Genomic DNA, 15,664 nt, shown 5'->3' with positions numbered 1-15,664 from the left:
AGAGAGATTTGCAGTCATTTGCTAAGCAATCTGACTACATTTTGACTGCATGCACTGACTTAGTTAGCAAGAGATATTTAATCTCTTGGGAGCATACACATGGAGAGATCTGTGCTTACTTTCTACACTTCATACAATGAGGGTATAGATCATAGGGCCGGCAGGTGATATGTATAGTCAACACTGAAAAAAGTTACGGTGCCTATACACTGAGCTGATTTAGGCCAATTTCGAGGAATTCTCTCAGCCAATCAACATGTGGCCAGTCATTTCAAAATATTCAGCAGCAGCATCTCCAACCACGCGGCTAAAAGCTGCCAGCTGCTGCTTGGACAGATCCTGCCGCCGCCACCACCTCCAGCTGGCCGGACCCCACTGCCCACCCCCACAGAAGCTCCCCAGGAGTATCGCATGCAATTTATTGCATGTGAAAATGGCACATGAAGTGCCAGATCGCATGTGATCCTCCCGAGGGGCTCTCAAGGGCAAACTGGTCCAACTTGTCCTTAGAACAAATCAGCCCAGTGTATGGGGGCCTTTAGACAGAGAATAGGTCCAATTAGTGTATCGCTTCACGCGCCATGCATCAGGCCAGATGCTTCTCTGTCACCACTGCGCTCGGCCCGCTTTTCCACATGGGTGACATATAGCATGGAAAAGTAAAAAAAAAAATGAAGAAAATAGTGCCATGTAACCCCTTGCATATAAGTGCATACCGATGGCACCTTACATCACTATTATATATTGGGAACCATGCAGCATTATACTTTTCCAATCATGTAGTGCCCAGAGTGTGTGTTCTTTAGCCAGGTGCAACCACACCTAGCGGTTCTTCTCCTCTATGGTTACTGGGGCACGCCTGGTGCCTGGGATATTCAAACATAATGGACACATGCTGTACTTAAAGGCATCTTTATCTACTAAAAAATGCAGTATGGTTGTCATTTTGAAGCCACTTAAAACTACAAGTAGGATGAGATTATTTATGCTCAAATTGACAAAATACCAAAGGAGAGTAGCTAATAAGTGTGCTCAATTTCCCAGAAAAACACATCTGTAGATGAGGACAAAGGTCACATTCAAATGGATTAAAACAACAAAAGGCTATAAAAAGCACAAGAATAAAATGTAGTCAAATGTCCTTGCTCTGTAACAAATACAATGTTTCAACTAAAATAATTAGAATTTTATTTTTCGAGCTTGCTCTTCTTGGAGATCGGTTCCCCATTTGCTTTGCTTTGGTCATTCTCATTTGATGTAACACCCGGTATCTAGAACAAGAAAACAAATACATTATTGCTGTAAGATTTTGTCAGGGTATCACCCTAGGACCTCTGTCCTTCAATGTCTGCTCCATAACTATTGGATCCGGTGAGATGCCAACTGTTCAGTGTGCATTTATTACCCACCTGTCTCTGCATTAACTAGGTTTGCTGTACCTACAGTATATAAAGGCCTGCTGTAACACTAGGGAGTGCTGCTGCATTTGTGACCAGCCTTGTGTTGTATCCTGTGGCGGCCCATACCTTTTGGCAGGAGGGCGGGGTGGGCACGATCCAGACACCCCTCCCCCTTCCTCCTCCTTCTGGTTCCTGCCACACAGATTGTTCCCGGCGCTTGTACTGTGATGACAGATGCCGGGACTGGCGCATGGGCAGTACAAACCTTTGCAAACCTCTGTACTGCGCATGCGGCCAGCTTCTATGGGCTGCTTCAGGCAACAGCTCATAGAAAGGAAATCATGGTCTCGGCGCCTGTATAACACAGATGATGAGCACCAGGATCGGCGCGTGCGCAGTACCAACATAGGTACTGCACATGCGCAATCTCTGGATTTTGCTTGGCAGCCCATAGAGAGGCTTCCTGGAAGGAGGGAACACCTCCCAATGCGACTGCCTTGGTGACTGGCACGTCAGACTTCGAATAGGAAGTCACTGACAGTCTCCGTGAACCCAGTGCAGTCTATATTCAGACTGCATCTAGCTTCACTACTGTGGCGGATTTTACCGCAGGGGGGGGGGGGGGGGGTCTGTTCTGCAGGTCCCTAGGCATCTCTCTCTTAATTCACATTTGTGTAAAGCAGGGATGAACCAATATGTTTTATCACCCCGCTACAGCTCTGCTCCTATACAAGGAACTGCATCAGTCCTGCTATGTCATTAATGCATGAACAGTCTTTTTTCCTAAACTCCCAGCCACCCATTGAGGTTAGTTCCTGCCCTAGCTCTGCTGATTGTTAGCAAACAGAAGATGCAATAACCACCATGCTTCTATAGGGGTAAGCCTTGTACACTTTGGGCGACTTATGTGAAAGCTGCTCAGTTTTCTTATCAGTTTTCCAGTGTGTACTGGGCAGCAATGAGCGGTGACTGACCGCCACTCATCTGCTGATATTACCAGCAGATAAGCAAAAGAGTGTGTGGCTTTCCAAATTGTCCATCCCCCATCATCGTGCACCATGCACACTGGTTATATTTGCCCAGTGTGTATTGACCTTAAGTTTTTAGCCAGAGTCTAAAAAAAACAAGAAAGCCGATAAATTCAAATAAATATGAAGGTAATGACTGACCTCAGGCTCTACGAGTACCATGCGTATTTTCTGGTGCTGGATGTTTGACGCATCCAAAGTAATTTTTACTTTAACTTTGTCGAACATGTAGAAAGTTGTATTCTGCACTGTTAGAGAGGGAAGCTTAAACCGGAAAAAAAAAAAAAGATTGTAATTGTACACTTTAAATATTATTTAAAATGAAAGATGTTGAAATTACAAATACTGCCAAAATTTACTGTGTACTAAAATACATCATCTATAAAGCACTTAATGGTGGAAATGTAGTAGGGTGAGAGAATCAGAAAGTGAGAGATTTGGTTAGAAATCTCCAGTTTTTTTGTACAGCGGCAATCATTTACACTGCAATATCAAACTGATTTTGCAGTGTAAATGATTGCCGCTTTAAAAAAAATAAAAAAAAACAGGAGACCAATCCCAAGATCGAAAAAATGGCCTGGGATTGGCCACCCTGCACATAATGTGGGAGATATTTCATACAACAGTAGAGAGGCAGCCTACATGAAAAAAATCCAAGGCACACATGTAAAATGGGTAAAAAAAAACTGCAATTAGATAAATATTTTATTCCTTAACAATAAATATGAAATAACTATTTTTAATGAATCTCCGAACTGAAACCACAGCATGCAACTTACTTCATCATTGTAACTCAGTCTAGGTTTAACTTTGTCCCTCTCCTCAAAGAACACTGTGCCTTCTAATCCAAACTTGGGGATCAGCACAACAATGGCATTTTTCCTAACAAACAAGATGTATCCTTCTTCATTCAGAATTCCTTTGGTTTTAAAGAACAGCTGTTAAGGAGATAATGCAGATGTTACAGGAAATATATACCACCATCACAAGCTTAGGAAATAAGAACCTTACAATCAATCCCACACAACATACAGGAAAATTAGTTTACTTTAGGTAGTCTCTGTAATAGAGACCATACCAAAGTAACCAATGATCAATCTGCCCAAACAAACAGTGTTGCTTCACCGTACCACTTTTTTTTTTTTTACCTCTGCCGCTTCTGACACTATGGACCACCTTTTACTACCTTCTACACATCCGTCACAGTATTGGCATATGTGGTACTGTCCCCTCCTGTGTTACCCTCTACTTTTTAAAAAGTTCCTTTTCAGTTTCTGCTCCTTCCCTGCTCTCCTACTACCTGTTGGGAATTATAATGGTCAGTACTAAAAACGAATGATCTCCTTCAGCCTACACTAACATGTTTATGTTGAGGACACACTTATCTCTCCTCCTCTGCCCTCTATCATTCTCTTCTCGTGTGTCTCTATTCCATCTCTTCATAGATGTCCCAGCACTTTTTCAAACTCAACATGTCCAAAATGGAACTGATCATCTTTCCTCACACCTTCAACTCACATGAACTACAATATGTTGTCCTCTGTTATGTTTTCTGCATGGGTGACGTTCTTCGCTTCTACCTCTCTCAACACTGCTGCATTACCTTCACAACATCATTAGGATTAAGCCCTTCCTCACAGATGATACCGCTAAAAATGCTTATCCACTCCCTCATTAATTCTTTCCTCAAAATTGCTGAATTTTGTACCTGTCTGGCCTGTTTTTTCCCCAGATTGTGGGGTCATGGTCACAGTGGATACACTATTGTAACAGTACACATCAATCATATAGCTCAGATTGTGTTTTTCTAATACTTATGATTTCAACTTATTACCGCCAAAAGAAAAAAAAAAATCCCCAGCTGGGGGACGCACAAATAATGGTCTTTTCACCAGCATTTTTCAAAAGGAGAAAAATGCCTAAGAGGTCTCTGATGCCAAAAGTATTTTCTCAGCCTCAATTGAAGCAGTAACATCCACCTTGTAAATCTTGGAGAAAGCATGCAGAGAAAACCCTATGATGTGCTCTGCTCTATAGGCTGGGGTAATCTACAATAATAAAGACTGAGGATGCACAAACACCTACTTGTGGCCATTTTAAATGTTTAGGTCAGAGGTTCTCAAACGCTGTCCACATTGCACCCCAATGTTCCAGGTTTTAAGTATCTCTGCTTAGCCACAGGTTATTTAATTAGAATCTCAGTCAATTTGGAAAAAAATAAATCTGTACTAAGCAATGGATAAACTTAAATAAAACCTAGACCGTTGTGGTGCCTTGAGGACCACTTTTTTTCTCTGATCTAAGTAATACTTCCTCAGAATATTACCCAATAGTTGACTGAAATACACCAGTTCTTAAGAAATCTAGGAAGCTGATTTAAGAATTTAGATCATGTGGGTTCCGGGACAGAAGCTTTTCCTGTGTCTGTTTAGGACAGGCATGTCCAAACTATGGCCCTCCAGCAGTTGTGAAACTGCAAATCCCATCATGCCTTGCCACAGTTTTGCTTCTAGGGAATGCTAACATTCTGGCAAGGCATGCTGGGATGTGTAGTTTCACAACAGATGGAGGGCCACAGTTTGGACATGCCTGGTTTAGGACCTTTATATATTTGTAAAGAGTTAGTCTAGTACTGGGAGTATAAAAATCCATAACAGATTTACCGGATTAAGAGATCATTTACAATTGTGATATCTACTGATATATACACTTATGAATTGTTTTTTAACAATAAATCTATTTGCTTTTTATACCGTTCATTATATTATATTTTATTAAATTACTATTGTTACTGTATTAGGGGAGTGACGACAGCCTCCTGTGACTGCACAGAAGTAGAAGGAATACCAAGGGGGTATTATTGTTAAGGCGGTTTATTTACTTGGTATTTTGCACAGATAAAGGTCGAAAATTACTATGGTGGAGGACTGATGGCCTTTTGTTTGACATACACACTTTATCAGTAACCCACAGAGAGACATACAGGATATGCAACATGTAACAAACTAGTTCAGATAACTAGAGAAATCAAACACATAGAAATTGTAAAAAACAAAAGATGCACTTACCTAAAATAGAGGTGATCCAAGCGTAGTTGCTTATGTCCGTTGACTAACAGTTCCTATATAGCAATAACAGCATACCCACTACTGTCTAAAGAGGGCCCTCGGTATACCCATGCTATTATCTTTCTGGGATCACCAAATTGGTCCATTGTGCCCACTGCCAGGAGGCAGCCATCCATCTTTAAAACTCCGGCTGCTCTATGGCTCTTTGACCACAGATCACTGCAGCATCAGGGGTGAGCGCACAAAATGGCACTAGCAGTTCCCTCTGGCCGTTTGTACTGAATCTGATGTAATGCACACTAGATTAAAATAAACTAGTGCCTAATTATATCTCACCAAAGGGTCATTAGCCAACCTTCTAAAATTCCCATAAGCAAGAGAAAAAGCAAATAAATAAGGTCTGTACATACCTGAGTGTGAAATGCAACGGATGCTCTCTGTGAGTATTGAGCCATTTTATGTCTGTAGTTGATATTTTTACAAATGTCCGCCAGTTTATGTTTGTCGGTAAGGTCTGGGTAGGTGTAATCTGCTCCCACAGCTACTGCGAGAAGTCTGTGGACAATTATATCAGCATACCTACAAAGAATAATACACAGCAATGTCAGCTCAAACACGTGCATTTATCATGCAAAAATGAATAATGATTGTAAAAGGTTTCAGCCATCCCTTCTTGCATTACTATACCACTGAAAGTAATCTGACAATCAGAACACTATAAATAAAGGTGCATACACACGGTGGGATATTGGCTATGGATAATGTTGACAATGTGATTTCCCCTTCCTAAAGTGCATGGAGCAAATTCTGACTATATGTGATTTGGCCTATAAACTAATAAACTGTATGAGATAGTCAAAATTGCCTTGCCTGCACAGTCTATTTTGACTTGCGATACCAACCTCACAGGGCGGCGCTTTGGAATCTCAAGTAGTACAAACACAGTGAGATTTTGGCTAACATTTCTTACGAGTCTGATATATAGTACAAATCGCAACCCAAAATAACACCGTGTGTGCGCCTAAAGAAAGTGTAAGAGCAGATAATACTGCATAGATTTCATAATACGGTGATGTGTGCTAGAACCAGAAACCATCTGATTCACTTTCATTAAATAGACAAAGACAGAACAAGCGTGGTTGCTGTACAAGTGCACCAACTGCACCATTTTAGAACTGACATTTACTAAGTGCCATGAACCAAATAGCAGCTATATATCCACCTATACCAAACTACTGAAAGTTGGCTGCTATAGGTTTCGACACAGCAGGACTTTTTTTTTATTAAACTAAGTATTAAATTAGCACTACTATCTGGTTTGGACTTTTGTAGCAGCTTGAAAAGGGGATTTTGTACTTACCGTTAAATCCTTTTCTCAGACTCCATAGGTGACACTGGAGAGTTACAGTGGGGAATAGAAGGCGACCACAGGGAGCTTGGGCACTTTAGAATAAATTAATAGTGACTAACTCCTCCCCTTCTACTTCCTCTCCTAGGCAGTTAAGTATGTGCCCGGAGGGAGCTGGAAGAAAGGAAAAACAACCCACTTCCGAGAGGAGGTCAAACATAACATAACAAGTCACACACACACTCACATAGAGTGAACATATAGTTTGAAGAATAGCATTCATAACAGAATGAACTCATCCATAAAAACCTAGTAAAACTTAGAACTCAGACTGAGTATAGTAGTCTTTTTAACCTCAGGTAATTGACCAACCTGAAAACCAAACAGTAAACCGGAGAGACAGCGTCGGGTGGGCGTCCAGTGTCACCTATGGAGTCTGAGAAAAGGATTTAACGGTAAGTACAAAATCCCCTTTTCTCTTTCCTCCACTAGGTGACACTGGAGAGTTACAGTGGGGACGTCCCAGAGCTCCCAACACGGGTGGGATGACGCTGAGAGCCCCTTAACACAGAACGGCCAAACCGCGAGGCAGCTGCCGCAAAAGTGTCAAACTTGTAAAAGCGGACAAAGGTCCTCTGACCAGACCACGTAGCCGCTCTACATAGATCCTGTATAGAAACTCCACGGGCAGCCGCCCAGGAGGTACCCACCGACCTTGTAGAATGGGCGGAAATTGAAGAAGGTGGCACCCTAGAGGAGGCCACATAAGCTTGACGAATTGTCAATCTGATCCACCTGGCCAGGGCCTGCTTGGAGGCTGGCCAACCAGGACGCAAGGAGTCATAGAGGACAAATAAGGCATCCGACTTACGTACAGACTCTGTTCTGGCCACGTAAATTCGCAAGGCCCGCACCACGTCCAGCGCCCTAGACTCCTGTGAGTCCTCCCGAAAGGCCGGCACCACAATAGGTTGGTTAATGTGGAATGCCGAGACCACCTTTGGGAGAAAAACACTAGAGGTGCGCAGCTCCGCTCTATCCTCATGGAAACGTAAGAAGGGTGCCTTACAAGAAAGAGCACTGAGCTCCGACACCCTTCTAGCTGAAGCCAAGGCCAACAGTATGACAGTCTTCCAGGTGACGTATTTTAGTTCCACCTCCTCCATGGGCTCAAATACAGAAGACTGGAGGAAAGCCAGTACCACATCCAGGTCCCATGGAGCAGTAGGAGGTCTGAAGGGAGGTTGCAGCCGCAACACCCCCTGGAAGAAAGTCTGTACCTGAGGAAGAAGAGCCAGCTTCTTCTGGAAAAAAATGGAGAGGGCGGATACTTGAACCTTCAAGGACCCCAGCCGGAGTCCTGAGGCCAAACCCTTTTGCAAGAATAGCAGTAATCTGGCCAGTTTGAAGTTCACCGGAGAAACCCTCCTGGATTCGCACCAGGCCACATAGGCCCTCCAGATGCGGTGGTAATGCACCGAGGTAACCTGCTTTCTGGCTCCTATCATGGTTGGAATCACCGCCTGCGGGATCCCTGCCTTCCTCAGGATGGACCTCTCAACAGCCATGCCGTCAAATGAAGCTGCTGTAAGTTGGGACAGGCGAACGGACCCTGTGTTAGCAGGTCTTCGCAGAGAGGCAGAGGCCATGGCTCGTCTACTAACAGGCCTGTTAGTACCGTGTACCACGACCGGCGAGGCCAGCCCGGGGCAATGAACAGCACCGTCACCGACTCCCGTCGGATTCTCTGCAGAACCCGAGGGATGAGAGGCACTGGAGGAAAGATGTAAATGAACTGATCCGTCCAGGGTGCCGTGAGAGCGTCCACAGCCACCGCCTGTGGATCTCTTGTCCGAGCGCAGTACCGGGGCAACTGATGGTTGTGTCTGGAGGCCATCATGTCTATCTGCGGACAACCCCACCGACGGGTCAGGGTCTGGAAGACCAGAGGGTTCAGACACCACTCTCCGTGGTGTACGTCCCGACGGCTGAGGTAGTCCGCCTCCCAATTTTCCACGCCTGGAATGAAAATGGCGGACACGGCCCCTGCGTGCTCCTGCACCCAGCACAGAATCCTCTTTACCTCTCTCATCGCTGCACGGCTGCGGGTGCCTCCCTGCTTGTTGATGTAAGCCACCGCCGTGGCATTGTCGGACTGCACCCTGATGTCCCTGTTCCGGAGAACCACTTCTGCCTGGAGCATGGCGTAATACACTGCTCGTAGTTCCAGCACATTGATGGACATCTGTGCTTCCTCCGGGGTCCACAGTCCTTGGAAGTGTAGGCCCAGCGTGACCGCTCCCCAGCCCCTGAGGCTGGCATCCGTGGTGAGGAGCGTCCAATTGTGAATGGCGAACCTCCTCCCCTCCTGCAGGTTGCTGGAGTTGAGCCACCACGCCAGTGACGCTCGAGCCTGATGGGAGAGAGAGATCCTCTGCTGTAGAAACAGGTGTGAGCCTGTCCACTGGCGGAGCAGACACAGATGGAAGGGGCGAGATCGAAACCGCCCGTACTGCACCGCCTCGAACGTGGCCACCATCCTTCCCAGCAGCCTTGTGCAAAGGAGAACTGTGACTGTTCGATGCTGCAGCACCAGTCGAACCGCTTCCTGCAGGGACAAGATCTTGTCCATGGGGAGGAACACCCTTTTCTGAACAGTGTCCAGAATCATCCCTAGGAACAGGATCCTCTGCGATGGGGTCAGCTGTGACTTCTGGATGTTGAGCATCCAGCCATGGGACTCCAGGGTCCGACGTGTCAGGTGGATGTTGTGCAGCAGAACCTCCTTGGACGGAGCCTTCAGCAGAAGGTCGTCCAAATAAGGGACAATGGTAACTCCCTGAGCCCTGAGTATTTCCATCATGACAGCCATCACTTTGGTAAATACCCGAGGCGCAGAGGAGAGGCCGAATGGGAGGGCTCGGAACTGTAGGTGATAGTTCTGGACAGCAAACCGCAAGAATGCCTGGTGAGGAGGCCAGATTGGGATATGCAGGTATGCATCTTTGATATCGATGGATACAAGAAACTCCCCTGGTTCCAGGCCTGCAATGACAGACTGGAGAGATTCCATCTTGAAGCGAGTGAACCGCAAGAAGGGGTTGAGCTGCTTCAGGTTCAAGATGGGTCTCACTGAGCCGTCCGGCTTGGGAACCAGAAAAAAGGCTGGAATAGAATCCCCTTGCCTTTTCTGGTTCCGGGACCGGGAAAACCACCCCTTGATCCCTGAGCTTTTGGATGGCGGCCTGTAAGGCCCTGCCTTTTTCCTGAGAAGCTGGCAAACCTGTGGGAAAAAACCGGTGAGGAGGAGGCAACAAGAAATCTATCTTGTAGCCTCCTGCTACCAGGTCCTTTACCCATGCATCCTTGCATGAACCGGCCCATACCTGATGGTAAAAGAGAAGCCGGCCTCCCACCCTGTGATCTGGACAGGAGCTGGGGGAGTCATGCTGAGGGCTTTGAGGTAACCTTTGCATCAAGTATTGGAGCATTGGCTGACCCTCTGCCTCTTCCTCGGAAGCCTCTGGAGCTAGTAGCCGCTCCCCTAGACCTACCCCTGAATCTGGGGGTGGGCCGAAAGGACCGAAAGGACTGCCCTCCAGCAGTAGGAAATGACCTACGTGGGGGAGGGGCTGCAGTGGGCAGGAACTGAGACTTACCCCCTGTAGCCTGTGAAATCATTTTGTCCAGCTCTGGACCAAAGAGGGCCTCCCCAGCAAAGGGTAATGCCTCCACCGCCTTTTTGGAGTCGGCATCTGCATTCCACTGTCTCAACCAAAGAGTACGGCGAGCAGAAACTGAGAGAGCAGAAATACGGGCCGCAAGCATACAAACGTCTGAAGAGGCTTCAACCAAGTAACCTGCAGCCTCACGTATGTGTTCCACTAAGAGCAACATATCACTTGCCCCTGGGTCTAGAGAGGAGGCCACCTGGGATGCCCATACCTCCATGGCCCTATTGACCCAGCAACCCACCTGTGCCGGACGTTGTAAAAGACCAGCGGCTGTATAAACATTCTTCAGAGCACTCTCTAACCGCCTATCAGACACATCTTTAAGGGTAGAGGCACCTGGGATGGGTAACACTGTATTTTTAGACAAACGTGATACCGAAGAATCAACAGCAGGTGGCGTCTCACATGACTTTCTAGCATCCTTAGGAAAAGGATAGGCAGTGAAAAATCTCTGAGAAACCTGAAACTTTTTGTCTGGGTGTAACCAGGCTTTTTGCAAGTGTTCATCCAGCTCCTCTGAGGCTGGGAAATATGCAGACTGTTTTTGCCTTTTAGCAAACACTGAGGGACGCGCAGCCGGTCTCACCTCCTCTGCTACATTGAGGGTTAACCGGACTGCTTGTATTAAGTCCTCTAAACCCTGAGAAGGGACATCAGTGTCCTGCATAAGCGGAGCATCAGGCTCAGCATCAGGCTCAGCATCAGGCTGAGCATCAGGGTCATGAAATTCATCCTCCTCTAGAGCTGGCATGTCATCATCTGTATCATCTAACAGAGGGACCTGAGGAAACATCCTACTAGCAGAAGCCAGTCTAGGGGGAGGGGGTGAAGAAGTGTCTGCATGCAATGCTCTAGACAAACTCTCCACAGCAGAGGTTAACTCTGCCTGCATCCCTATCTTGTCTGGCAGAAGATAACTCAGAAGCTAGCTGAGAAATTACTGTAGACAACTGTGAAGCCCATACAGGAAGTTCCTGCCCCGATGTAGTTGGGGTGGGGGCTGGGGATGCAGTACATGAGGGACATAAAATGGCGCCCTCTGCGTGTGGCGCGAACTTATTGCTGCACTTTTTGCACGCAATCTTTTTACCAGCCATCATACACTCCGCAATCTTACACAGAAAGGAGAGAAAGATGGAATACCGGACAGGAGAGGAGGTATAGGAAAAGAGGCAGAGTCTGCCACGAGGCCGCTACGCGCACTGTATATAAATATAACTTGCGCCGGCTAAGGGATCTTTTTGGACACAGTCCAAGCTGCCCTGACCTCCTATGTCCCGCTGTGACTCACTGAACCAGGGTCACCGGCACTTCACAGACGCTTCGAGGGAGCCGCGGATCACGCTGCTGCTTCAATGGCCGCTGCTCCTACAAAGAAGGAGGAAGCGGAAGTACCCAGCATGCCGCGCTCTCGCTCCTCAGGAATGGCGCTGTATTTAAAAGTGCGCTGCCGCGGCTTTTACACTGAAGCCCCCGCTAGCGGGGAATCAGTGTTATACTTACCCCTGCCGTAGCTGTCGGGTGCGGCATGCTGAGTGGTCCTCGAGGCGCGCTGCAAGCAGCGGCGACGGGACCTCAGGATCAGTGGATCCTGCAGCCAGGTACCGGAGGCGAGCTGCATGCAGCTGCGACCGGACCTGCCGACAGCGCCCGCGTCGCAGGCAGGTAGGGACAGGGAGCTACCTGCCTGTCCTCTTGCTGATTGCAGTATCATTATATTAAAAAAAACTATAAAGCTCAGGAGTGAGCCTTGAACGCACCCAGCTCCCGCAGGGCACATGCTAAAACTGCCTAGGAGAGGAAGTAGAAGGGGAGGAGTTAGTCACTATTAATTTATTCTAAAGTGCCCAAGCTCCCTGTGGTCGCCTTCTATTCCCCACTGTAACTCTCCAGTGTCACCTAGTGGAGGAAAGAGAAATACTGGAATCCATTCTACATTAGAAAACCTACGAAGCTCCAATATAGCTCCAATGACATACTTAATTTTTCTCTCTGTGCCCATGTACATAAACGAATGACAAGTATGCATCAGTATTTTCCCCGTAAGGGACAAACCTTCTGATGGGCGAGGTGAAGTGGGTGTAAATAGGAGAAGCGAGACCATAGTGATGGAAATCATTGTCCATTCCGGAGCAGAAGTACACCGCCTGCATCATGCATCGAGTTGCTAGAATCCTCAATAGTGTATTCAAATAAGGGAATTCAGCAGAGTCAGCTTGGTCTAAAGAGTCCGCTAGAGCCTTGGCAGAGTCGGTCTTAATCTCTAAATTCTAGAAGGAAAAGGAAAGCATAATTGGTCACTTATGTATTGCATAAGAAGTCATTAATGCCTGAATTATAATACGTACTACAGTATACTGTAATCTTTCCCTTACAGAACTGGACAGCAGATTTGCTTTGCAGAATTTCATAAGAAAATAGAGTACATTAGATAGCTTTCCCCCCTAAAATGTTATACACAATCAAGAACGTGCAACACCCACGTATAGGTTTTATATTACACTGCTCAAATAAAGGGAACACTTATAAAACACATTGTTACACCAAGTCAATCACACTTCTGTGAAATCAAACTGTCCACTTAGGAAACAACACTGATTGACAATCAATTTTGCATGCTGTTGTGCAAATGGATTAGACAACAGGTGGAAATTATAGGCAATTAGCAAGACACCCCCAATAAAGGAGTTGTTGTGCGGGTGGTGACCACAGACCACTTTCTGGCTGGTGTTTTGGTCACTTTTGAAAACTGGCGGTGCTTTCATTCTAGTGGTAGCGTGGTAGGTTTGCTGTGTCTGTCAGCGTAGTGTCCATAGCATGGAGGCACTACCAAGAGACAGACTAGTACATCAGGAGACGTGGAAGAGGCCGTAACAACCCAGCAGCAGGACCGCTACCTCCGCCTTTGTGCAAGGAGGAACAGGAGGAGCACTGCCAGAGCCCTGCAAAATGACCTCCAGCAGGCTATAAATGTGCATGTGTCTACTCAAACGGTCAGAAACAGACTCCAGGTGGGGGTTGTGCTTACAGCCCAACACCGTGCAGGATGTTTGGCATTTGTGAGAGAACACCAAGATTGGCAAATTCACCACTGGCGCCCTGTGCTCTTCACAGATGAAAGCAGGTTCACACTGAGCATGTGACAGAGTCTGGAGACGCCAAGGAGAACGTTCTGCTGCCTGCAACATTCTCCAGCATGACCGGTTTGGCAGTGGGCCAGTAATGGTGTGGGGTGGCATTTCTTTGGGGGGCCGCACAGCCCTCCATGTGCTCGCCAGAGGTAGCCTGACTGCCATTAGGTACCGAGATGAGATCCTCAGACCCCTTGTGAGACCATATGCTGGTGCGGTTGGCCCTGGGTTCCTCCTAATGCAAGGCAATGCTAGACCACATGTTGCTGCAGTGTGTCAGCAGTTCCTGCAAGACTAAGGCATTGATGCTATGGACTGGCCTGCCCGTTCCCCAGTCCTGAATCCAATTGAGCACATCTGGTCTGGACATCATGTCTCGCTCCATCCACCAACGCCACGTTGCACCACAGACTGTCCAGGAGTTGGCGGATGCTTTAGTCCAGGTCTGGGAGGAGATCCCTTAGGAGACCATCCGCCACCTCATCAGGAGCATGCCCAGGCGTTGTAGGGAGGTCATACAGGCACGTGGAGGCCACACACACTACTGAGACTCATTTTGACTTGTTTAAAGGACATAACATCAAAGTTGGATCAGCCTGTAGTATGTTTTTCCACTTTCATTTTGAGGGGGGCTCCAAACCCAGACCACCATGGGTTAATACATTTGAATTTAATTGATCATTTTTGTGTGATTTTGTGGTCAGCACATTCAACTATGAAAAGAACAAAGTATTTAAGATTCAAATATTTCATTCATTCATTCAGATCTAGGATGTGTTATGTTAGTGTTCCCTTTATTTGTTTTGAGCAGTGTAATATATATATATTCTGCAAAATGAAAAAAAGATCTACATATTTATAGCTTTAGATGTGATCTTACCAAACTAAAGTGTAAGCACATTTTCAAGTTATTTTTCTGCAGTATGTAAAGTATACAAAAGCAAGACACACCAGGTTGCTTCAGAGACAGGTCTGCAGTCCCTTCATGAGAAGACTTAAGGTGCATACACAAGAGGCAATCTTTTTAATAATATTGTTAATTTTGGCCCTTCTGAACAATACTGTTCAAAATATCGGCCAGTGTGTATGCAAAAAACGATGACTGATGCGTGCTCCCGTGGGTCATTAACGGGGTTTCTGGCTTCTGTACATGCAACTCAATTTTGGCTATGTCACTCACAAAAAGCTGCATATTACTAGACTCTAGCTAGATCGTTTAGTGTGCATGCACAATATCGTTTGTCCGGGACACTGGAAAGACCAAGGGAAATTGTTCAGCAATATTGCACGATGAACACATCATTTAATGTATATGGGCCATAAGTGTGAGATCAGGACCCAGTGGTCAGTGTGACAGACAAAGGAGACTTGCCTAAATTCAACTTTAAAAGTGGGGATATTGAGTAAGCTGCAGTTTATCTTGCAACTAATCGATGGCAAAAATCCACACAACACGTGCAAAGACTATTCAAAGCACAAAATATTGGCACTTGAGCATGGGAACCCACTGATGCCATGTAAACTGCAGAATTCATGGGTTGTCCCACACCCCACACACGTGCAGGCAAACTTTGTGGGGTTGTTAGGTGAACTATCTCTGAGCAGCGAGGTTCCGGGCGAAAGTGGGAACTCGCTAATTGAATACCTTCTGAAGCTAATTGAATACCCCCTCTAAGACTGAATCCTATATGAATAATGAGCTAGTCCTGCACATGTCACCTTGGACTTTGCAGCTTTGACGAGAATGTCATAATTTCCAGGTGGAGGAGAGGGATGTTTGCGCAGTAAAGCGTACTCCGGAAATTCATCATAGATCTTTTGTGCCACTGAAATGTTCGCTAGCAACATGAACTCTTCCACCATTGAATTGGTTTCTCTAAAATATAGAAAACATATTGAGTTAGTAACTGAAATTAAACTATGTTTTCGGTGTAGATATCGGTAATTTAAGTGAG

The 15,664-nt window shown here is 46.2% G+C and overlaps 1 protein-coding gene across 1 annotated transcript in view; it reads right to left on the bottom strand.

Moving 5' to 3' along the window:
• Positions 1 to 896: 896 nt before the first annotated feature.
• Positions 897 to 15,664, bottom strand: part of DIS3 (DIS3 exosome endoribonuclease and 3'-5' exoribonuclease) — a 32,293-nt gene continuing 17,525 nt past the window's right edge. The window contains exons 17-22 of the mRNA XM_083168866.1: positions 15,429 to 15,585; positions 12,634 to 12,848; positions 5,907 to 6,075; positions 3,208 to 3,366; positions 2,570 to 2,692; positions 897 to 1,271 (exon numbers count right to left, since the gene is read on the bottom strand). Coding sequence (XP_083024992.1) covers positions 1,188 to 1,271; positions 2,570 to 2,692; positions 3,208 to 3,366; positions 5,907 to 6,075; positions 12,634 to 12,848; positions 15,429 to 15,585 — 907 coding nt within the window. The 3' untranslated portion in view covers positions 897 to 1,187. The remainder of the gene's footprint in view (positions 1,272 to 2,569; positions 2,693 to 3,207; positions 3,367 to 5,906; positions 6,076 to 12,633; positions 12,849 to 15,428; positions 15,586 to 15,664) is intronic.

The sequence above is a fragment of the Crinia signifera genome, chromosome 2 (genome assembly GCF_055691185.1).
Source record: "Crinia signifera chromosome 2, ASM5569118v1, whole genome shotgun sequence".
Taxonomy (NCBI): Eukaryota; Metazoa; Chordata; class Amphibia; order Anura; family Myobatrachidae; genus Crinia; species Crinia signifera.
The sequence above is the reverse complement of the archived record's forward strand: the minus strand, read 5'-3'. Positions and strand labels throughout refer to the sequence as shown.